Source organism: Neopelma chrysocephalum, unplaced genomic scaffold (genome assembly GCF_003984885.1).
Source record: "Neopelma chrysocephalum unplaced genomic scaffold, ASM398488v2 Primary Assembly neopelma1_182215, whole genome shotgun sequence".
Classification (NCBI taxonomy): Eukaryota; Metazoa; Chordata; class Aves; order Passeriformes; family Pipridae; genus Neopelma; species Neopelma chrysocephalum.
In genome coordinates, this window is record NW_020937945.1 from 1 (window position 1) to 23,356 (window position 23,356).

At 42.2% G+C, this 23,356-nt stretch overlaps 2 protein-coding genes across 4 annotated transcripts; one reads left to right on the plus strand and one right to left on the minus strand.

Annotated features, from left to right (window-relative positions):
* Nucleotides 1–791: 791 nt before the first annotated feature.
* LOC113962523 (la-related protein 7-like) lies at nucleotides 792–5,834 on the minus strand (the record flags this gene model as incomplete). Its single annotated transcript, XM_027673281.1, has 4 exons — nucleotides 5,812–5,834; nucleotides 2,505–2,713; nucleotides 1,030–1,130; nucleotides 792–902 (listed from the first exon to the last, which is right to left on the minus strand). Coding segments are annotated over exons 1-4 (429 nt in total), but the record flags the coding sequence as incomplete, so codon positions are not given.
* A 619-nt stretch (nucleotides 5,835–6,453) lies between these two features.
* LOC113962521 (protein ZGRF1-like) lies at nucleotides 6,454–22,938 on the plus strand. 3 transcript variants are annotated; one of them, XM_027673277.1, is made up of 29 exons: nucleotides 6,454–6,605; nucleotides 7,239–7,346; nucleotides 7,463–7,543; nucleotides 7,664–7,720; nucleotides 8,155–8,343; nucleotides 8,428–10,531; nucleotides 10,842–10,924; nucleotides 11,413–11,499; nucleotides 11,837–12,010; nucleotides 12,112–12,217; nucleotides 12,299–12,405; nucleotides 12,612–12,756; nucleotides 13,517–14,190; nucleotides 14,992–15,130; nucleotides 15,582–15,760; nucleotides 15,884–16,071; nucleotides 16,635–16,774; nucleotides 16,852–16,998; nucleotides 17,571–17,685; nucleotides 17,811–18,070; nucleotides 18,654–18,813; nucleotides 19,039–19,116; nucleotides 19,276–19,423; nucleotides 20,137–20,264; nucleotides 20,566–20,689; nucleotides 20,956–21,132; nucleotides 21,261–21,395; nucleotides 21,739–22,000; nucleotides 22,478–22,938. In XM_027673277.1, the coding sequence occupies exons 2-29, from the start codon at nucleotides 7,326–7,328 to the stop codon at nucleotides 22,591–22,593; spliced, it is 6,324 nt and encodes a 2,107-aa protein (XP_027529078.1). In that variant the 5' UTR covers nucleotides 6,454–6,605; nucleotides 7,239–7,325; the 3' UTR covers nucleotides 22,594–22,938. The 3 variants fall into 3 exon arrangements, with proteins under 3 accessions (XP_027529078.1, XP_027529079.1, XP_027529080.1); XM_027673278.1 differs by having other exon boundaries at nucleotides 13,520–14,190; XM_027673279.1 differs by lacking the exon at nucleotides 11,837–12,010.
* The last annotated feature ends 418 nt before the right edge of the window (nucleotides 22,939–23,356 follow it).

The following is a 23,356-nucleotide window of genomic DNA, read 5'->3' on the forward strand; positions in this document are numbered from 1 at the left end:
TGTGCCCAAGAAAGATTTTCGTGTGCCCAAGAAAGATTTTCGTGTGCAGCAGCTCAACCATCAGATCTCTTCCCAAGGTACCAGTGAAGCTGCTCAACAGTCTGATAAAGCTGACATATCTGAAATGTCAGAGTGATACAGACATTAGCACAAGCTATTTTCATTTAAATTAAGGAATCCTATGGCTACTTTGCTGGAGTGATAGCATGCTAATAGGAGGATTTAAACAAAAAATTAATTAGGAGAATGTTAAGGAAAAAAAAAGTTTAGGTGTATTATGCCTTTAAAAGAATGATGTTTGTGTGTTACAAAACCAGAGGCACTTACAGTAACAGGTCTAATAAGCAGATTGTACTTTTTAAAGTAGCCCTGATGAATTTGCAAACTCAGCCAGAGCCTGTTTGATGAACTTAATTGAGTTGTTATTACAAAGCTTTAACTACATTAATGTAATTAGTAAATCTTCCTTAGTACCCATGGTGTTCCTCTAATGGCATTTACAAGAAGAGCCCTGTGAACACAGCAATAGCTAAATCAAATTGTACCTTTTCTTACCAGCATGTGAAGCAGCTCTTGGCTCAGCATTTAAAATGTTTTAATAAATCTATGTACCAAACCAACCCCTTCCTTGCCACAGCCACTTGCAGTTCTGTATTTACTTAATTCAAATTTGATCTAAATAGGGCAGCACAAGCAGCAGCCCCTGCCCAGTTTACAACACTATTGTCACACAAACATATTTTTGCACTCTTAATTTATTTTATTTTAATTAAAGAGTTGATAAGAGGGACCTGAGGGCCACACAAGCCCAGCCTTACCACATAGACAGTCCGACTGTCCACATCCTTTGGCCTCTCACCCAGTGGCTGGCGTCTTCTGATCCTGGTTCCTTCCAGATCCAGCTAAAAGTAAGGAGAAATAAGCATTTTTCCATGAGATTATTACCTACTTCAGCACCTCTACCGCTGTTTTTCCAGCCCCAGCAAACACAGAAACGTTAAAACGTTTAAAATGTGAAAAGTCAAATACCTCTACAACAGAGGAGCTTTTAACTGCCCGAGCGATCAGCTTCCCATCAGTCGTTAATTTTTTCATTTTGTTGAAAGAAACAAGAAGGGATATGTCAACATCTAAGGGAAAAAAAATAGAGAGAATCAAGGTGTAAATTATGAAATCAGGGTAATGTTTTCGACTCAGACGATTTTCACCATCAAAATTCAAGTTTCAAGTACACCCAGATTTCATTTGCTTCTGTGCTAACCTTTATCAAAGGAATTTCGTTCTTTCACCTCCCCACTGATAACTGTTGTCTTTGAAGAGAAAGGAAGAAATCCTCCCTTTCTGATGCAGTTTTACAAGACAAGAACAATTTGCATTGAAAACAGTGCCTCTCCTTCAAGTCCTCAATTGAGTGTTTAACCCCACACAAAGAGCCCCTGCCTGCACTTCACTTGCAACGAGTCAGGCTGCAAAAACCTTCAGAGAAAATTAAGGAGTATTAGTCTTAATAAATATTTAGACATCCCATCTGTAGTATATCTAAACAATGTAGGATAAAATGTATTTATTATGTTATTAATTATTTAAGGGCTTCCTTTAAAAAGGGCCCTAAAAAGAATAAAACTTTCCCTAAAGTTTGAGTTGGTTTTTTTTTTTTTTAAAAACAAACTGGCTTAAAGGTCAATATAACTGAAGACTATAGCAAGCACTTAGAAAGGTACATTCCCTACATAACACAACTGGATTAATGATTTACATTTAAATTAAACAAGGACTCCTTAGCAAAAATAAGTAAACACTTTTAAAAAACCCTATTTTTTTTGTTTTGATGGAAAAGGATCACCTTTTTTTCCAGACATGCTGCACTGTGAGTCCATTTGATATAATACATGATTTAACAATTATACTGAGAGTACATGTGGTACTGGTTTTTAAAGCAAAGACATATCAGTCACTGCAGCTAATGTGCAAATTCATTTCTTGAGAAATTGGAAAATAAGTTCAGGTCCAAGCTCAGTTTCTTACTCTGAAGTCACAAATCAACCACATGGAAAAAATTGTCTAAAGGAAACACTCACAGGAGCCCTACAGGCAGATACACAATTTCTAATGTATCAAACTTGTACAGAAAACACACATCTAAGTAGCATTTTAATTTCTACACATATCTACCCCACAAGACAAGCTACCTCCAAGAGCAAAATGAGCCTTGTTTGTTTATTCTTAAAATTATACAAAGAAAAATCAGGTCTCCCAAACAGTCATTTCCACCTGGCAGATGCCTCTAACTTATGGCTGATTCTAAAGGAAAGGAAAAAAAGACACTAAACAATTTTTAAAATCCAGCATCAACAGGTCAGGAATCAGAGCTGGATACTTATTTCCAGCATGGAACTACTGCCTTGCCCCAGGAGAATATGTGCACCTCAAAATAACTTATAATGTAGGGACAAAAAAAAAGTGAAACATAAATGTTTAGTGAAATATACTGAATATAAACTTACACCCATCTCTGGACTTCTCTATTTGTTCTCGGAGAAATCTGTCTTTGTGGAGATTTACATCCCCAAACCAGAAATCCACTTGCTTGGCTATATCTGCCAGCACCTGTTTAACCCTTGACCTCTTCTTCTTCTCCCTCTCCTTCTTCTGTTCTGTGCTTTCTTCTTCCATGGCTTTGTCTCTCGCTGTTTCAGTCTCCATTCCTGTCATCCTGTCAAATGAAAGGTAAAGACAATATTAAGAAAAAAATAAAGTCAAAATGGTCTTATTTCAAGGAGTACACATTCTGGGTTTATCTTCTGCCCCATCAGCAGAAAAACAAGATATTTGCTAAGGAGAACCTACAAAAACTAAATCTAGAAAGGAGGGATTGCTGATATTTATAGCAGGTCTGGTAATAGTCAGGTTTGTTTTAAAAAAATGGCTTTATTGTGTCAAAAGTGCAAAACCACTCAGCTGCCAAGGGCAGTAATTCAGTAGCGTCTGATTTTAATGGCAAACCCAAGTCTGTCAGAAGCTCAGAATCAGGGCCCTAGAAATTCAAGACTAACTAGAAGAAGAGACTTAATGTACAGGTTTACTTTCGAAAATATAAAACCTCTTTAATGCATTCATTAACCTTTTTTGTTCACATTTCAATTCCTGTAGCTGAAAACTGCCAGTCACCACTTCAGTACCTCCTTACACAAGTGCAAAAAAACCAAACCAAAACAAAAAACTTTCCACCACCCCCAAAAAACCCATGCTGCCAGGAGCAGACAGCTTTTGGAAAATTAAATTAACACAAAAATTCGAGTAATTAATGTCGCAATCACCATATAAAAGACTTGTCAGCTCTGTGCCAAGGCAGCCCCGAAGGAAACAGCAAGCAGAGCCATCAGGGAGGAAAAGCCCACCCCGACAACAGGATGGTGAGATGGAAATGGTCTCCAAATTATTGTGCAAATCAGGCTTCCTCAGCGGGAGATCAGCTCCTCTCCCCGCTGGGAGCTCCACATAGTGAAAAGTCAGCAATTACCTCGAAAAGATAAGCCAGGTAAAAACTCCCAGCTAAGCAAGTTCAAGCTCCACTCGAGCCCTTCAGCAAGTTTTTTATATTAATAACCAGCAGGCTGCTTAGCTGAGGGCTACAGGGTGATGCATCACGAAGGTAAAGCATCATTGTGGGAGATTTGTAGTGGCTGAACAGCATTAAGTGACCACATCAACGCGAGTGTGGCTCACCTACAGCACAGATTGGTTTGGAGAAGCGTTTTGAGTCATTCCCTCCCAGGAGAGAGGTTCTCATTCAAGCTTAAAAGAAAAACAGCTGCAGGCCACGTTCTGGGCTTCCCCCTCACTTGGTGCTTTGGAAGTGAAGCTTGGAGAAAATGACTTTGGGACTTAATACACTGAATCGTACTCAAAACACAGAGTCAAGAGTAAATGTCAGCTCTGAATATGGACATGAACTCAAGTAATTAATGTAGCAATCACCATGTGCCAAGGTCCGTGGTAGTTTGGATCTTTCACTTGGCAACTCTCACGCTGCCAGCACTATTCTGATAAGCAACTAAAATCAGAAGAAAGCAAAAGCAGAGTGAAAACTTCACTCTGATAAAGCAAAGCATCTCCTCAAAGGAAACAAAACATCAGTGCCTCTATACCCCAGAGTGGAACAAGGAAAAGGAGGGGCGATTAAGCAGGGGGAAGCAAAGATAACGTCAACCAAAATAATTCTACTTCACACGTATTTACAGAAACTTATCTATGCTCTTTGAAAAGCAAGCATTAAACGTGTCAGTGCTAACCTGTATTCAAACAGAACTTCTATCATTATCAACATCTAGAAAACATAGGAAACTTTGACTGTACTCCAAGATCTGTAAGAAGCAGGGTGCAGATATAAAATACACTTTATTCTTTTAAGCACTAATGCAAATGCTTATTTGCTTTGGGCATTTTAAGTAGCAAAATGCGGCAAGTGAAGTTGGGGGAGGAAAAAGAGTAATTCAAAATACTTCATAAACTATGAAAGTGTTTTTACACAGTCAGTGGCAACACTTGCCCTTCTGGGCATTTACTGCAGAATAAATGCAAGTATTCAGCAAACCTGAAACTACTTAAAAAGAGACATCCTGGCATATTTTCACAGCAATGCAGACACAGGCAGAGCTTCAGCAATGAAGTTTCTACCCTGCCTTTTAACTTCTCTCTATGCAAAAGGACAGGAGATCAATACATGGGGACCAGCACAAATGTCTTCACCTAAAAACAAGCAGGAGCTCCTGCCTGTCCTCCATTTTAAGCAACAAAAACAATACATCATTTTAAAACTACATATAAGGTGTTTAATAGATTCAATGAAACTGGTGTGCTGACTAACAGAAAAACTTTTGCTTCCACCTCACAGGGATGATTGTTAAGGCTGTTTCCAAACCCCTCTGTGTCAGTCCTGCCTTCCACCATCATAAGAGGTGGAAAGTGGATTTATTTGTGTTCAGGAAGTGACTGGACATGGTACTCAGTGCTCTGGTCTAGTTGATAAGGCGGTGACTGGTGAAAAGTTGGACTTGATGATCTCAGAGGTCTTTCCCAACCTAAGTGGTTCTGTGATTATAATTAAAATACGTGCCCTCAGCACCAAGTTATGAATAGGTGGATTCACCTATATGACACCAAAAGGGCAGCCCAGGTCCCTCACCTTAGTCACTACTCAGTTCTCACCCTCTGGTAACTCAGGTGAATTCTATGACCTAAAAACTAAATTCTGGTCCTTCCCCGCAGGGGAAAACCAACCGATTAAAGAGGTGAGCAAGCAGCAGAGGTGGAGAAAGGAAGCAGCAGGAATAAGGAGTTGGAAGCGGGATGGAGGTGGATACAAAAACCAGGCATTCTGCTGCCGTGTTTACAGCTGCATTCTACCAGAAGCAATTGATACCTATAGGAAAACCTCATCTTCTTTACCCTTAAAACAAAGGGGAAACACACGGCGTGAGATAGATTTTTCTAGCCCTGACTTATATTGGCCAGCACAGCAACTCGCTAAATCCTGCTTGTTCTCAAGTCCGACCACCACACATTTAGCACTGTACTAAGTGATAGCTCCAGTCAGTGATAATTCCAATGTATTGTGTAGCCCGTTGCTTTTTCAAGGGCACCAAGTAAAGGGATCAGCAGGTGCCGCTCATGTAATTACTCACAGACCTCGTATGGATAAAATATTAAAAAAAGCAAGCGCAGACTAGCCCAAAGCGTTATTGCTCATGTCCCCCTACCCCTCAACACAGGACTCTCTCCTCCGACGTGAGGCTCGACTCCAAGAGTCACCTGTGCATCGCCTCAGGGCGAAGCCACCTCAGCGCTCCGGGGCGACGCCGAGGGACAGGGGCAGTGAGGAGCCCTAAGGAAGGCACCACCGGCGCCGGGAGAAGCGGGACACCAGGAGAACAGGATGCCCAGGGGTGGGCGGCGGCGCAGGTGAGGGCAGGTCGGGGTCAGAGCGGGCGGCAGGCGGGGAGCGGCGCTGCGCTGAGGGGAAAGGGCGCCCGACATCACCTGAGGGGACCGACCGCCCCCCCCCGCCCCCGCCGCGAGGGGAGCGCGAGGGGAGGGGGCAGCGCGCGAGCGGCGGGAAACACGCGAAGGGGGAGACAGCGCCCCCTATCGCCGCCACCACCCACAGACCCGCACCCCCTGCCCGGTCACTGACCTGCCGTCGCCGCCGCCGCCGCGGAGACACCGGCTCGGCCCGCCCCGTCCACGGCTCCTCCGCCGCCGTTATCCCCGTCAGTCCCGGCGACACGCGCTACCGGGTTCCACCGCCCCCCCTCTCCCCCTCTAAGGGATGAAAAGCCCCGCGGCGGCGCCCGCGCGTGCGCGGCGGCAGCAGCGAGGGCGGCGGGGGGCGCGCCCGGCCTTGCGCGCACGTGACTTCCTCCCCCGCCGGGCGGCGCGCACTCGTGACGTCACGCGGGGCGCCGCGGCGGGAAATTCGAGAGGGCGGCGGCTGCCACCGGGATCCCCATCCCGCTCCTAATCCTCATCCCGCTCCTAATCCTCATCCCGATCCCGAGCCTGATTCCGATCCTGGTCATGATTCCAGTCGTGATCCTGGTCGCTGGGTAGGATCGCGGTGTCACTGGGGGGGGATGCGGTCGCGGTCCCTCGGGGAATGGAATCCCCCCCTTGGCGCTGAAGGGAATGCTGCTGGACGAGGGGGCTGGAAAGGGAGACGGTGGGTTGGTTTGTTTTGCACATCCCTGCTCCCGCGGCATTCCACCCGGAGTCACTGTAAGGGTTCGCATCCATCCAGCGGCTTTAAAGGTGGTAACTTCGTGTCCTCCAAGGGTGTCCGTTTCCATGGATTTTCGCCTCATTAAGCAACCAAGGAGCTGGGAGCCAAAAGAAACGGCAGGAATCTTTCCCCCTTTCTTCATATAAACTGTTCCTCACTCATCCAGAGGCTATTTTGAACTTTATTTTAAATGTTATTGCGGTCTAACGTTAAATACATGAAGGGGTTTGGCTTCACGGGTGGCTGGTCTGCAGTCAGTTGTGTTTTAAATATAATTCATGTTTTACATGAGTTGAACATGCATGGCCAGCTCCACACCTGCCACAAAATTATTCTGGTAACAGCTTCTGGGGTATTTTTGGTTTTTTGGTGGTTTTTTTTTGCTGCAAGAAAAGTTCTTTTGAGAGGAAAACAGAAGTGAACTGACATGTGATTTCTTGTCCATACATTTTCTTCACAGCTCTGGCGAATTCTGACCATTTCCCCACCTCTCAGGCTGTGTGAAGATGTGGATATTTGTGAAATAAATGGCTGTTTTGACCAAGCAATGGCCTCTCAAGAATTTACTGTAAGTGATTTTTAACACTGCGTACTATTATTATTAGGAATAAATTAAAAGACTGCAACTGCTGTATTATTCAAATATCTTCTTATTTTCCCAACATTTTTGCATGTTTAAAACAGGTATTATACACTCACCAAAAGACAAAAAAAGCAAAAACGTGGCAAGATGGAGTTCTGAAGATTAGAACTGGCAGAAATCAGGTGAAAACTCAGATTTAACACTCTTGGATTTAATCCCATCTGCTACTGCTGGACTGCCAGTGCCAGTCTAGTGGCTCTGTGAAATAATTGGTTATTTAAAATCCCGTTTTTTCATTGCAGGCCACCTTGTTTGATGGCAAAGGACAATGCCTGGAGAGTATTTTTATAAAATCTCAGGTATAGTTTGTTTGGAGTTGTTATTTGAATGCCTGATTGTGCTTTGTGTTTCAGGCAGAGCTTCAAACACTGGGTTGGTAACTAAAATAGCCATTTTTCTTGTTGTGGATATAATGAAAAGGGAAAACAGCTTCTTCTTATTGACAAGTCTTATTGTTTGTCCAGAAGGTTTTATGGAATTTTATTCCTTTGGGGTAAAAGCAGTGTTATTACAGGGATATATTAAATAAGCATAACTTGAAGATAAGTGCTAATGCTTTCTAGTCTCTCTATATATTTATTTCTGTATATGGCATCTTTGATATATTTGGTCTAAATATCTGAATTTTTTACATCTAAGCACTTAAAAGACTATATTTATTTAAAATAAATCTGCATATTATTCTTTCTTACATGGCACTATTATGTGCACCCTGCTGCTCTCTCCTTTCTAGGTGGCTGCTGGAGATAATTTTGAAAGCGAACGATATTTGATCACGGTCGAAGCAGCAAAAGTGAGTGAAAAACCTTTGGAAGATCAGCCAAGGAAAGCAGAAGAAACTCCAGCAGTGGCTAGAAATGGTGTCAAACCTGGTCTTCTGCCTCCAAGACACCTCCCTGTTGGCCTGAAAAGGAAGTTTACGGTGTGGGTTTGTTTCAGATTTTCATTTGTTTGTTGTTCAACGTTTGATCGCAAAATGGGGATTGATTTCAAATTTCTTTCCCAGGGGTTCCAAGGGCCACGCCAAGTTGAAAAGAAAATACCAGCTGTGGAAGAGGAAGAAAAACCAACACTGTTGCCTTTATCTAAGCAGTGCCAGGGGACTTTTCCATCCAAGTTTTATGTCACCTCTCCATTATTTTCCACGATTGACAAGAAGGATGCGGACAGAAATCTCTCCGCAGGCTTCCAGGAAGATGGATGTAGGGATAATGACAGAGAACACGTGGCTGTCTCCTCGCTGCTTTCAGCTCCATTTCTTGACAGATGTGAGGGGACAGAGAAGCAAAGCTCTGCTCAGTTCCCTGTGAAGCCAGAATCTCCTCTCCTTACTGGGCAAACTGGTCCTGGGGCGGTGTCCCACAACATCAGGAGCACGGCACAGATCATTGCTCTTCTGAAGTCCAAACCAGCACAAGGACACGGAGGACAAACACCTGCACTTACAGAAAGTTTCTCCAGGTTTCAGGCATCAAAAAATGCAGATTTACATGACCAGAAAAGCACGGCCCTACCTGCTTTTCCAGGTGGTCCTGCCAAAGGAATCGTTCCAAACACTCAGCACCTGCCTTTTGGGAAGGGAACTGGAAATGATAAGAAGGACTGGAATGCTGGAATGCCTCTGAATTCACCTGAAGAAGCCACAGGACAGAGACACGACAAAAAGGTAAATAATTTAAGTCAAGATTTGCAGGATCCCTGCAGCACAAATGGTTGCTTCCTACCTGAGTCCACCATAAGTGGAATGAGTGACAGCCAGCTGGTCCCGTCCTCAGGTGACATTTCACCTTCAGCAAGTCCAATCACCTTTGAAAACAATTCTTTTGGATACAGGGAGCAGTCAGGGACTAAGGATCTTAGGGAGAATTCATCTGTGAAGATGCAGAGTGGGCTTCAGCCAAGACAAAATTCAGAGGGAGTGCCCAGTGACCTGGAGCTTTCTGGGGATCTAACACTGACTGAAGCTGGAATTGTCAAGGAGGAGTTAAATTTGGATGGCAAAGAGTGTAGTCCTGATGAAGAACTGATGGAGGTTAACTTTAATCTAATGGAGTCTTTTGATTTTAATGACACAGACAGTGAAGAAGTGTGTGAAAGAGATGTGAAGAAGCCCACTGAGGGAGACACACTTTCACAGAGAACAGATTGCTCTGAGGGAGGGGATGTAGCTGTGTTGAGACCTCATTCCCGCTGTGAAGGAGGGACACACAGCAAAAATGAAGCCAAATGTTCAACATTTGACAGAGAGGATGATGGAAGTGACTGCACTGGGGGTGTTTTGCCTGAGCTTTGTGAAAGCAGTGTCAGAGATACCAGGAGGGTTGCAGAAGACCCTGCAAGCCAGAGCAGAACTGAAGTGGAACTTTTGGGCGCTGGACACAACATAAAAGAGATGAATGCAAGTCAATTAAGTCTTGAAACCACAAGCAATAAAGAGGATCATGCTGGCTGTGCAGCACTCACCATTGATGGCACACCAGGGATAAGAAACCAGCACTCTGATCCTATGCCTGGTGACACAAATGTTAAGGAATGTCACCCTGAAACCAGCCTGTTTGAGGCAACTGGAAGTATTTCAGGTATTTCTCCCAGCAGAATCATTTCTGCCACGGACGAAGAAGGTGTCACAGAGCTTGGATGCAGGGAATCCCCAGAGGTTGGCTCACAACACTTCTGGGGTAGTAGGAGTGCTGGCATTAAACCAGGCAGTCCTTTGCTGGCTTTGTCACCAAAATCAGCTCTTGGCAGTGGCTCATTCCAATATATTGCAGAAGACCATCAACAGGTGTTTGGCACATCCCATAAGGAAGATGCTCTCCTTTCCATGAGTTCTGTGCATCCTTTAGGAACAGGCCATTCATCTCCAGAGGAAACAGAGTTTGAAAACTCAGAGACCATCAACACCCCTCCTGCAGCCTGCAGAGGTGAAAGAGGAGTGGCTGAAAACTCCTCAGCTCTCCCTGCTTTGGTGAATGATATTGCTCTTCTGAGGGCTTTGACTCAACATAGCACAGCTTTAGAAAGCTTGCAAAAGATGGAGGAAAATAACAGCACATTCTGTGAGACACAGACTTCCCAGGAGACATTTGAACCCCTTAGGAAAGATGAAGGTTAGGTCAGCTTCTATTTTAAAGTGAATTCTGTGTGTCTGTACCTGTTTGACCTCTGTACTCTTATCTCTCTTGGACAGTTCATGTTCAGAAATCTTCTTTTTTGAGTGATGTGCTTTATAGGTTCCCTCATGCAGTTGTTGGTGTTTAAAGCAACATTGTGAGCTCTGTGTCTTTAGTTCAGTTAAATCCTTTACTGTGCAATGCATTGCATGGGTTGGGTTTGTAAGCCCAGTAAATATTCAGATGTTTTCACATTAAAACCCCCAACTTTTATCTGTAACTCATTATGCTTTTCCATCTCTTGTAGCTATAAAAGAGTTTACAGAAATGCCTTGCTCAGAAAGTTTACAGGCATCTTCCTGTTCATACTTTGATTCTTCTGGCCTTATGGTAACCCATTTTTGACTACATATATTTATCTGGACAAGATAAATTCATTTTCTACCAGGAATAAAATCCTTGGCATTGATTATGAAGCTGGTAATAAACAGAGAATGTCCTCTTGCCAATAAATATTCAGGAGGCCTCATGTATGACAAGAAACTTAATGCAAATGGTAATATTTAGTTATGTTTAATATCACATTAATATGTCTGGTACTTCTCCTTCCCTACCAGTCAATTCCTAGGAATTTTAGTATTTAGGTTGAAATATACTGGGAGATAATAGGCTTTTTCTTTCAATCCATCCAAAGCTTAAAGATTTTAGGCAAACATAAGTTTTTTATCCTGTCCTGCATTGTCCTGGCTTCCAAATAAAAAGGCTCTAATTGAAATGCTTCTTTTGTATAAATACAAGAGATTCCTTAGCTTGTATTTTCACTTGAAATGGTTATTAAATGGTTAGGCTGATTAAGTTTTGGCACTTTTTCTGTGCAGCCCAGCTCTGTGGACAGTTTATTACAGAAGACAGAGCCAGTAGCAGCAGCCCAAAGAGACCCTGGGACATGTGACTGGCAACCAAAGGTACAATTGCTGTGGAACTGAAGCATAATGAACAGTGTTCCTCAGATGGCAATGAAATGCTTTACTATTTGTCATCTATTACAGTGAGTCCTAATAAAATTTTAACCAGTCTCGTAATGGGCTTCTCATCATTTTTTACTATATTTGTCCGTGGGAAATTTTCCAGGGAGAGTTTGAAACTGAAATTATGAGGAAAAAACAGATTTTTTTTTTTGTTTCTCTTCTAGTTTCCAACAGATTATTTTTGTTGCATGTGTTGAAGAGTACCTTTAGTGACTGTAGATAGTTCCAGAGCGATATTTATTTCCAGTTAGTGATAATTCAATATGTTGTGTAGCCTGTTGCATTCCAAGGGCATCAAGTAAAGGGATCAGCAGCTAGTGAGATCATGGTGAGAGTTCCCTGCTCCCAGCTGGGATGGCAGCAGTACCCACATAACATGGACTTTGCAGCTGAGACATTTTTGTCCCCCCTGTTTTCAAGCAATTATGGCCTTTCTGACTTCAGACAGGTAAAACATTAACTTGTTTTTTTTCTTCTCTGAAGAACAGAAGATAAGCAGTTGAATTTCTAGCAAGTTTTTGCTCATGCTTTTTTTTTTTTTTTGTAAAGTCTTCAGGTTCCAGAAGTCTTCACGGGGATGATATGGATGTTATCAGACAAGGGAATTTTCAAATGGAGTCTGATGTGGCTGAAGAGTCAAGAATAAATCCGTCTTGTAAGTGGAAGTAAAAGTTAAAAGGCAGCAATTGGCCTCAAAATTCCTGCATGACTTCTGTCCTTCACGTGTTTTTCCTAGCACTGGCATTCCATGTGTATCCTGAAGTGCCAGCATGGACAGTGTCAGGCTCACCTTCACATTCTGCTCCGAGACAAGCACAGTGGACTTCCTGGGAACCTGGCAAGGTGTGGACTGACTGTCTTTTCTAGATAGTTTTGGCTTTATTTCCTGTGCGTTCATGGCAATTTCTTATTTTTGAAGCTGTTTTATCTCGACTGTGAGACACATTTCGGTTGTTTAGAATGATGAGAGAGAGAAGAGTGATAAAAGAGCTATAATCAAGGGTTTTTTTTCCAGTCATTCATTTAACATATTAATTGTTCACCTGTAGATTTCATCAGAACTGACTTCCTCATTTGATCCGGATTCTACAATTTCTCCACCTTCAGGAAATGAGGAAACTATTGGAGACATCCAGGAGCCCCTGATACAAGGGATCTTACCAAGTGAAGCAGAACTCCCAGATTTTTTTTTCAGTAAGAAATTGCAGTTTATTATTGCACTCTTACAGTATCTTAGCTGGAAAATCTCTGAGGATTTTTGAAGCACAGCTATGACAGACAATTACTCAACCAATTCTATTCTCCTGAAAGAGACCTTGGTGGAGTGATTTAGTTTTATAAAGAAAAATCAGCTTCTAGTTTGGGGGGAAATAAAGGCTGTAAGCTAAGCTTCTAAGTCATATTTATGTTTTTATTTAACTGCTTTTAGTTTTCTTCCATATTCAGCTGTTCTCTGACCCACTTCCAGCTGACACCTATCAATGACTGTCACTGTTGATAATGAATTTAGTCCAAAAGATGCTTTTTGGTACTAAAAGCTTCCTTATCTATGTTGTTTAGTACTAATTCACAGTTTTGGGGGTGATCTTTCTGGAAAAAGGAGCAAGTGTTAAGCTGGGTGTTTTCCAGTTGGCATCTGTCACTGACCTACCAAAACTATCAGATTAATGGCCTCCAAAACACAACCACGTTTAAATAATTGTCTTTTATACAATTAGAGTGGCTATATAATGTTTTCTGAATATGGGGATTTAAAAGAATTAAAATTAATTAAAAGAATCACACTAAATCCATCATGGTGTATGGAAATTTAGTGTGGTACTGCCCAGGCATGATCCAGAGAGCTTCCCAGTTAAAAGACAGGATGTGAAAGGAAGAACTTAAAATTCCTTCCTTATCTTTTCTGTACATCTGAAGTGCTACAAGTTGCCTGTAAGATGTCTTTGCCCTACAGCAGGGGAGAAATGCAGCTATCCAGAGGAATGCAGCCTCCCGAGATCCAAACCCACCGTTAAAACCCGGACTCCGTTTGTCACCCTTCCTGCCACCGAGGAGATTCCTGCTGTGTTTTATCCCACTGACAGCGAGGAGCTCCAGCAATGCTTGGGCTCTCCAGGAGGCAATTTATGCATGGAGCCAATGGAATTTCCTATGAGTGCTCCTGGCCCCGAGGACAGGAATTATGAGCCCTCTGTGTTTGGGGAGTACACGGAAGATGGACAAAGGGAAGCTGTCCAACCCCTGCTCCCTAAGGTGACCTCCCAACACAGACAAAGCAAGTGGCTGAAGTATCAAAACAGTGCTCAGAGAGACTTGATCCCTGAAAACAGCGATGACAGGGAAGAGACTGATGACATCTGTGCCCAGAGCATCCTTGGAATGCTGCGGGGTGACACGGGAGAGAGCCGAGCTGGGAATCAAAGAGCTGGGAATCAAAGCACTCCAGGTGCTGCCCCTCTGCTGACATCCAAGAGCTCCCCTGGGGAATGCTGTGCAAGCAGCACCCCCCAGGATTGGATTTCCGAAGGGAAGTTACTTTCCCTGCACTTAAGTGGGACACCTTTGGCTGCGGCAACACAAAAGGTGTTGAGTCACCTGAGCTGCCACGCCGGAACAGGAGAGGGCCAGGTGTGTGTAACTGTTCAAGCAAATACAGGTATAAGTGGCAGAAACACGTTTTTCCAGCCAAAGGAACTGCATTTCTCTGATTTCCTGCAAGATATTATCAGTTGCAGTGGGGTGAAATGTTTCTACCTATGTAGCAAACCAAAAAAGAGTCTCAGCTGCAGAACAGCAGCTGCTCGACTAGCTGTTTGTAAAGGTAATTCCTGGGCACACACAGTGCCAGATTTAGGTTTGTAATCAGAATGTTGATGGCAGGAAGATGAAATAAAAGCTATTGGGCTGTTTGGTCACCTGTAATTGGTAAGAATGTGTTTTCAAGAAGCGTTTTTCTAAATTTGAAAGTCAACATTGTTTCAAAGAACACCTATAACTTGCTTCGAGGCGTAGTCACTGATTTTAAAATACTACACATTTTTTCAGTTTTAACTGTGGAAAAGTAAGTTAATGGCACTGAATAAGCACTGATACCACATATACATATATATGTATGTGTGTGTGTGTATATATATATCTATATATGTGGTTTTACCTTCCTTAGCCTTGTTCTACCTTTGCTATATTCCCATCTGATTAATGGGGGTTGTGTGATCCTTCCCCTAGCACTGAAAAACATAATTTTCAATTACATAACTTACATAATTTACAGCCTTTGGAAGTATTACTATAAGTGCAGGCTGTTTGTCAAGGGACAAATTTTAACCTCATGGTGCATCCTAAATTAGGCAGCCCAAGCTTTAGGGAGAAGTATTTTTCTCCTGCGGGGTCTTGCAAGTTTTAATGGTTTGCTTTTCTGGGTCTTTTTAGGACATAACAATTTCTGAGTTGTCTTTTCCTAACGTGGACAAAGTGAAACATGCTCATCTCCCCAAAAGAAAGGTCTCCATCCCAACTGTGTTTCGGTCTCATATTCACTACAAACAGATTTTTAAAGCTGCTCTGACAGGTAAGTCTGACACCATGTTTGTCATTTTTAAACAGTGTATTTCTGAAGCTTCACCAAGCAGGATAAGAGGGACAGAAATCCTCAACATCACCCATTAGAACTGGCTGCATTTGATTTTTTTATACGTACTGAAATATATTCAATCTGTGCCCAAAATTGCAAAGACAAACCAAAAGAACAGCACTCTTCTGTTCAACTATGTAACCTCAGACCTGTTTTCCAGTCTTTAGATTCCTAAGCTTTTTTTTTTCCCAGTCTTTAGATTCCTAAGCTTTTTTTTAAATACATGGATTTTGCAGGTCATGTGGTTTCTCGGGGGACTCAGATTAAATATTTCGATTTAGGATTGAAATCTTCAAATGAAAATATATTTGCTTGAGTGTTGTGTGCCTGAGTAAGTGTTTTTAAGGCCGTACTAATAATTCCTTTATTTTCTGCTTTCTCTCTCAAGAGCAACTGAACATAATGCTGTTTGAGCTGTCCCAAAGATTGCACAATGCTCTCTCCAAAGTGGATATATCATTTTACACTTCAGTGAAAGATGGGCAAAGCCAGGGAAGCTGTGCTCCACTCTGCAACCACATGCACCCTGCTAAGCTGGTTATGGTTAAAAAAGAAGGTCATAACAAGGTGCTGTTTATTCCCTGTGTTTTTACAGTTTTGGGGTGAAAGTGCTGCTCCTTTTTTTTCCTTTTTTTTCTTGCTTGTTTTAGTGCTCATGGTCTGTTTTTTTTCCCCCCCTCTCCTTTCCAGGGTCGTTTGTTCTATGCCTGTGATGCCCCGAAAGCTGAGCAGTGCTCATTTTTCAAGTGGGCAGAAGATGTGAACCCCACACAGGCAAAATCCAGACCAAGTGCAGTGCTCCGTGACATCAAAAGCATTGGGACATACCTCAGAAGCCAAAAGATTGCTCTCTATGAGGAATGCCAGCTTTTGGTGAGGTATTCCTGACACCCTCTGCACTTTTCTCCAGTGCCGTGTGAATTCGGGGTTTATAAATATTCCAGCAGCTCGGGATTTCAGCAGCATTTAAGAGACATTTTCACTATGTTTAAAGAGGCTGCAGTTTTGTAAAGACATGTAAGAGCCAAATTAGAATAGAAATAATATTGATAGCAATGGCATTTCTTTTTAGCAAGGATCAAAACTGCTTACCAGCAACTTGATTAATGAAATCTCTTACAGTTGCTGCACTTGAATTCTTGTTCATTTAATTTTTACTGAGAGAATTTGATTTATTCTCTGCAAGACTGTAATTTTAACAGCAGAAGTTGTATCAAGGGCTATTCTGTGCTGCTTAACTGTAGAGCAAACAATTTCATTATGGCTGCACATGAGAGAATTTTGCAAGAGGAATGTATTTAAAACTTGTTAATGCAAGATGATGAACAAGCAGCACAATCTGTATAATTTGGTCCAATCTGTGGAGCTTTCTTATTTTTGGTGCTGAATCCAAAATGTGCCAATAGTTTACGTGCTTTTCCTTAAAATTACAATTTCACAGGAAAGCCTTTGAAATTCAAACCCAGAGGTACAGTAAGTTCAAGAAATTTGTGAATACACCTGCCAGCTTAGATGGCGATTCCAAACCCAAATTATACCTCAAATTAAGCAAAAAGGAGCATTCTTCTCTCTACAGCAAAGGTAAGCACATCCCAAGCATCTGATTTCAAAGGTGGCAGTAGTAGCAGCTTATGAGAACTCTGTATTTTTTTTGACAGATGATATTTGGGTGGTTTCAAAGACTCTGAACTTTGATCCCATTGATACTTTCATTGCAAGCAGTGCTTTCTTTGGACCATCCTCCAACAATGAAATAGAATTGCTCCCATTGAAAGGCTACAGTCCCTCAAACTGGAGATCAAACGGTGAGTTCTACACCAAATAATTCAGAATTGTGGGGGAAAACTACGGAGAAATCCAGCCAGCAACGAAGGAAGAGATTAGAATTTCCCAAATCTCAGACATGATTTAAATCACAGTATTTTTTTCACTTGTATCTTTGAATACGTAATTTGAACACAGCACTTAATGCAATTAAACCTGCAGAGTAGCTGGGAAATTCTAAGTGAGGGAGGAAGAAATGAGGATAATATAAATAATGTAGTAAATAATGCAATATAGAATGCAAGTTGACTGTCGGAGTGTAAATAACAGGAATATGTTGGTACTGTCCCTGAGAAAGAAAATACAATCCCAAACAACTCACTAGGGAAAATATATATTTATATAAAAAGCCACATATTAAAGCTGTGATTTTGCAAAAGTTCCTTGGTTTTGCTGTTGAACTGAGCCAAAGTTTGGGGGTTGGTTTGGTTTGGTTTGGTTTGTAAATGAAAGAGATGCAGTTGGCTAATTACCCTTTTGGTACTTTATAATGATGTGAAATCTTGGCTCGTTTAATTTCTTCCTGCTTTTGTTTTTCTGTGGCTTTTTTCAGTGTGTGTTCACGCCCTGCTGGTGTGTAATGCCAGTGGGGAGCTGGCATCCTTAAGGAATATGGAAGAGCACTTCAATCCCTCCACTTTACCACTAATCCCATACCTACTAAACATGTAAGTTACTGTTCAGTGATACTGTGAGCAGGTCACAAAACCTCAGCAGTTCAGTGTTGGGTCACTGAGAATATCAGAACCGAGAGATACAAATATCACAGCTTTTGACTATTTTTTGTCCTCAGGAATCGTCATTCTGAAAATGCTCCTAAAAGAGTCGACAAAAGAAAATTTATTCCTCCTGCCATGATCCTGAAAAGCTCAATGAGGGCTGGCCCTGTCAGCTCTGAGGTGGCCATGGGACTGGCTAAAGAGATGATCCAAAGGTTCTCCCTGAACCTGGACCAGGCGACGTCGCTGATCCAAATCGCTGGGATGATGAGCTCGGGTGGGAATATCACCCCAGAGGAGGAACATCAGAGCTTCCCCATCACAATCATACGTGGTATATATTGGCAAATGATTGGGAAATGTGCTGCCACTCTATCTTTGCAAAAACTCTGATTAATATGTAATGCCAGGGTTAGGGAAATATCCCAGAGATGAAACATTTCAGTAGATTTGTTTCCTTCATTATATATTTACAATTTCAGGCAGACTTAAAGGCAAATTCAGCCTTGACTTATTTGAAACGTAGCCCAAAAGATGAACTTGAATAAACTGCCTGTGTATGGAATATCCTCTTTTGTAATCCTCACCTACTTCAGGCACTTCCTGAAAATTAATTTCTGGATGAGGCCCCTCCAATAATGACCTTGACATTAGACATCTATTCTGTCAGCACAGAGCTCCTCATCCTTGAATTTGCATTCTGCCTTTTGCAGGATTTCACAGTGGTGTTGAGTTTTTTCCTAGGAATATCTGTACACAAAATCAGAGTGTTTCTTTCTTTTCAAATTAAAACCACTTTTGGTCACGTATCAGCTTTGCTTAATTGTAATTTTTTTTTCTATTACACACTATTCCTTGCTGGTTTATATTTCCTTCTACTTCACTTGTAACTTTGGCTTTTTCTTCCAAAATGCCAGGTGTTTTTGGAGCTGGCAAGAGCTACCTGCTGTCTGTGGTGATCTTGTTCCTCGTACAGCTCTTCGAAAGCAGTGAAGCCACGGAGGGTCCAAGGCCAACTCCATGGAAACTTCTCATTGCTTCTTCCACCAACGTTGCCGTGGACAGGATACTGCTGGGGTGGGTCACTGAGGCTTTTACAGCCTCTTCTTCCAGAAATAATAATGCACTTACATGGTAAAGATCTATGTGTTGGTATTAAAAGACTGTGGCCTGAGTTACTTCAGCTGGTTAATCGCAGGAGTTTGTGTTCTTCAGTGTTCTGATGTGCCTTTTAAAACCACTTTTAAAGTTTTCAAAGTTTCTTCTTCCATTTCTATAACATCTGTCTTTTTTTCTCTGAAGCCTGCTCGATCTTGGATTTGAGGATTTTATCAGAGTGGGAAGTATTAGGAAGATCACCAAAGCAATTCTTCCCCACAGGTAAGAAACTTGTTCTTTATGGGATCTGAAGCAATTTGGGATAGGTTAATATGTTGTTTTAAAGCACTGTTATGTATAAAGTATGATTATTTTTGTACATTTTTCCAAGCACTGTTATTTTCAGTCACTGCAATGCATGTCACAAAATCTTTTTTGAAGTTTACATGCAGGCTCAGGAAATGAAAACGAGCAGCTGAAGGAGCTGCTTGCTCTCATGAAAGAAGATTTGACTCCAGCTGAAAAAATGTATGTCAGGAAGAGCATTGAGCAGCACAAACTGGGGACCAATAAAACCATCCTGCAACAGGTACAGTCAAAGAGATGGGATGGGAAAGTGGGGATTCCTTGTGTCCTATCCACAAAACCCACCGTATGGAAACTGGGAATTCCCTCTCACACCTGCCAGGCTCCTAATTTTGAAAAATAAAGTGAGTGTTAGGCTTGATTCCACAGGTATAGCTTAGTGTCTTACCTGTGTAGGGTTTCTCTTGAGTTGAACTTGCAGTTCTTTTTCAATGATGTAAGACAGAAACCCTTTTTGAACTCGACTGCAATCTGATTTAATATTGCCAATTTAGTTTTCAAGGTGGGCAGAGAAAAATTTCTCACTACAGCTCGTCTGCACTGTCACCTTGAAACTAAAATTTATATAGTCATAAAGGTTAAAAGATAAAGACTGAGCTAAATCTATCCTGGAGCAGTGTATCAACCGCCAAGGAGACTTCAAATATATTTTAAGCAACTTTTCATCAAAGTATTACCTTTAAAGATTACACTACTCCCTGTAGAAAAATATCCTCAATTTCTGGTCTTTCCAGTCATTTCTCCTCAGTCCCAGACTCGGAAAGTCACAGCTTGTTGTAAAGCAATTGTAACAAAGCAGATCTGAGCAGTTTGTTGAGAACCAGAGGCACGAGGTAGCCTGTAGCAATTGTACTGCTATAGTCATGTACTGCACAGAGATGAACTATGAAATGATCCTAACTTTTTGTCTCCCCATTTTCCCCCCACTACTAAAAGGTAAAAGTGGTTGGAGTGACCTGTGCTGCCTGCCCCTTCCCCTGCCTGAACGCTCTCAGGTTCCCCGTGGTGATGCTGGATGAGTGCAGTCAGATGACTGAACCTGCTTCCCTCCTTCCCATCGCCAGGTACAGCCTTCCTTTGGTGCTTCAGCAGGGGAATAACTTGCTTAGCAGGGACACAACCTCCTGGCAGTGCCAAACCCCACATCTTTTTAAGCACATGAACCCCAAGGTCTCACCTTAGAGAGCAAGAAGAGAAATTTTAAATGGAGGCCTGGCCTTAGGTGTTATTAAACTGTGGGAAGATGGAGCAGGGAGGTGGATGGAAAGCAATGGGATGTGTAAACACAGCACACACACTTCACTTATGAACAGTTTAGCCTCATTTTTAGAACTTTTTTTCATGGTTTTTCACATTCCCATTCAGGTTTCAGTGTGAAAAGCTTGTCCTTGTTGGAGACCCTAAGCAATTACCACCAACTATTCAAGGGTCTGAGAGTGTCCATGAGCAGGGATTGGAGCAGACTCTATTTGACCGGCTCTGCTTAATGGTAGGTCCTGCCAACCACACCTCTGGAAAAGGTGGAGGGTGGAATTGCAGGTCCCCTGAAGTCACCAGGAAAACTCTGGTTTAGATGTCGAGGATCAGAGTTTCAGCCTTGCAAATTATCGTGGAATCATTGAACAGTTTGGGTTGGGGGGACCTTGAAGGTCTCCTAATTCAACTCCCTGACATGGGCAGGGACACACCTACCACCACCCACTACCCAACCTGGCCTTGAACACTTCCTAGTCACCCTTTATCCTCATTTTTTAGGGACATAAAGCCATACTCCTCCGGACACAGTACCGCTGTCACCCTGCCCTCAGTGCCATCGCCAACGAGCTGTTCTACGGAGGGAACCTCAGGGATGGGATTTCCCAGGAGGACAGAACTCCTTTACTGGACTGGCTTCCAACACTCTGCTTTTACAATGTAAATGGCCTGGAGCAGGTGAGTTTCTTACACATATTTCTTATATAAATAAAGTCAGTATTTTAGTTTTTCCTCCATTCCATTCCATCCCTTTTTGCATTCTGCTTGTGAGAGCTAATTTGGAAATATTCTTCCCTCTTTTCCAGATCGAAAGAGACAACAGCTTTTCCAACATGGCAGAGGCTCACTTTGCAGTCAAGCTCATCCAGTCTCTGATTGCCAGTGGAATAGAAGGAGCTGCTATTGGTGTGATTACTCTTTATAAATCACAGATGTATAAGGTGTAGTGGACCATCAGTAAAGTGCTTCCTTAAATATATTTTTTGTTTTAAGCACAGGTTTCATTTCAACTAGCAAGAGTCAACTAGAAGTGAGAAACGGGTAGTTTGCCATAACTGCTCTTTTGCATTAAAAAAATACCTATTTTTGCCTCTAAAATTAATAAAGCTATTTTAATTCAAAGAATTATTAAAAAATATATTTCCAATTTTCCCTCCACATTGCACTCTCTAGTTTCCTAGTTCACATCTTGTGCAGGCTCAGATTTGTTGGGTGTTTTCTCATGGCAAGTGCTTGACTCTGAGCAGCCAAACTCACCCCCTTCCCTGTTTCTTTTGCCCACAGATTCAGAGTTTGCTCAGTGGGGTTCACTCTGAAGCTTTTGAAGTGAAACCTGTCCAGGTGTCCACTGTAGATGCTTTCCAAGGTGCTGAGAAGGAAATCATTGTCTTGTCCTGTGTCAGGACCAGACAGTTTGGGTTCATAGACTCGGAGAAGAGGATGAATGTTGCACTAACAAGGGCAAAGAGGCATTTGCTGATTGTGGGAAACCTGGCCTGTTTAAGCAGGAACAAGCTGTGGGGAAGAGTAATTCACCACTGCAAAGGTAAGATTTTCTTCTCCAGGGTTTCTGAAACTGTGCAGCTCAGCTTCTTTAATTAAACTATGCATAATACACTTTATAGTGTGTGTATATGTACTACATAATAATATATAAAGTATATGGTATGCACACTGTATAAACCAGTACATTTATTGCATATAGAATGTAATTTTTAATATTTATTGCATATAAAATCTAATATATCACAGGAAAATGCACATTGCACATTTGCAACTTTACCTGCAAGCTGTTTTTATACTCAAAGAGTATTTTCTTATCCAGTAATGGGACTTTACCTACTTGGCTGACATCAAAGAAAGCATCTTGTTAGTGGCTGAACTCTGAAGAACCATTTTCCAAGCAGAAATATCACAGCCAGTCGATACTCTGGGGCAAATCGATGTCAGCATTGCCAGGGGCTGGTTCCATGGTGGATGCTGTAAAGAGAGATGTAATTATCCTGTTTATTGCTGGTTGTAGGATGGGAAAATGGATTACAAAATGCAAGCCAGCGCGAGCAGCAGCTAAACGACATTCTGAAGTGCTACTGGGAGGAACGGAAGGAAGAGGAGCAGAGTAAGAAGAAGGAAAAATAAAATGTGTGCCTATTTTATTAATATTGTTTGTCTATAAAATGGCTAATTTAATATTTATTTATTGTGGTACATGTTTGTTTGTACCTCATGTACTGATACTTCTGTTTGACCCTGTGTTTACATGACTAAAACTGAATAAAGTGACTTTATTTGCTTGATAACCGAAAATAAAGTGACTTTAGCTGCCTGAGAAGTGAAATCCTTTTATGCTCACAAAGTATCTAATTGTATTAGTGCTATGTTATTTAGTCTGAAGAATAACGGAATTATATTTTAGAACAATTCTGTGATCTTGTGTATTTACAGATACGTCACTTCCAGGAGGCAGCTTGGTTAAAACAATTAAAAGGCCTCCTTTCCAAGCTCTGGAGAGCTGGAAAGAGACTTGCACAAGGGCATGAATTGCCAGGACAGAGGAGAATGGCTTCAAATGACAGAGGGAAGGTTTACATGGGATATTGGGAAGAAATCCTTCCCTGTGAGGGCGGTGAAGTCTTGGCACAGGTTGCCCAGAGAAGCTGTGGCTGCCCCACCCCTGGCAGTGCCCAAAGCCAGCTTGGACGGGGGCAGTGAGCACCCTCCTGTAGCAGCAGGTGCTGTCCAGGCTGCCAGGTGCCAAACACACCGAGAATTCCCTATTTTTCCCCCCCGTTTTCCCGATCCCAGATAACTTTGCCCCCTTCGCTTTCCCGCCGCCGCCAGGTGGTGCCACCCGCCCGCCCGGCGGAGGGAGCGGCGGCGGTGCCGGTGATCCGCCCCGCTT

Excerpts from the sequence above, each read along its gene's own strand:
- LOC113962521 (XM_027673277.1), top strand. The coding sequence starts at position 7,326 with ATGGCCTCTCAAGAATTTACT. Across the intron at positions 15,131-15,581 it reads TTTTAAAGCTGCTCTGACAG|AGCAACTGAACATAATGCTG; the intron begins GTAAGTCTGACA and ends TTCTCTCTCAAG. Across the intron at positions 16,072-16,634 it reads GAATGCCAGCTTTTGGTGAG|GAAAGCCTTTGAAATTCAAA; the intron begins GTATTCCTGACA and ends ACAATTTCACAG.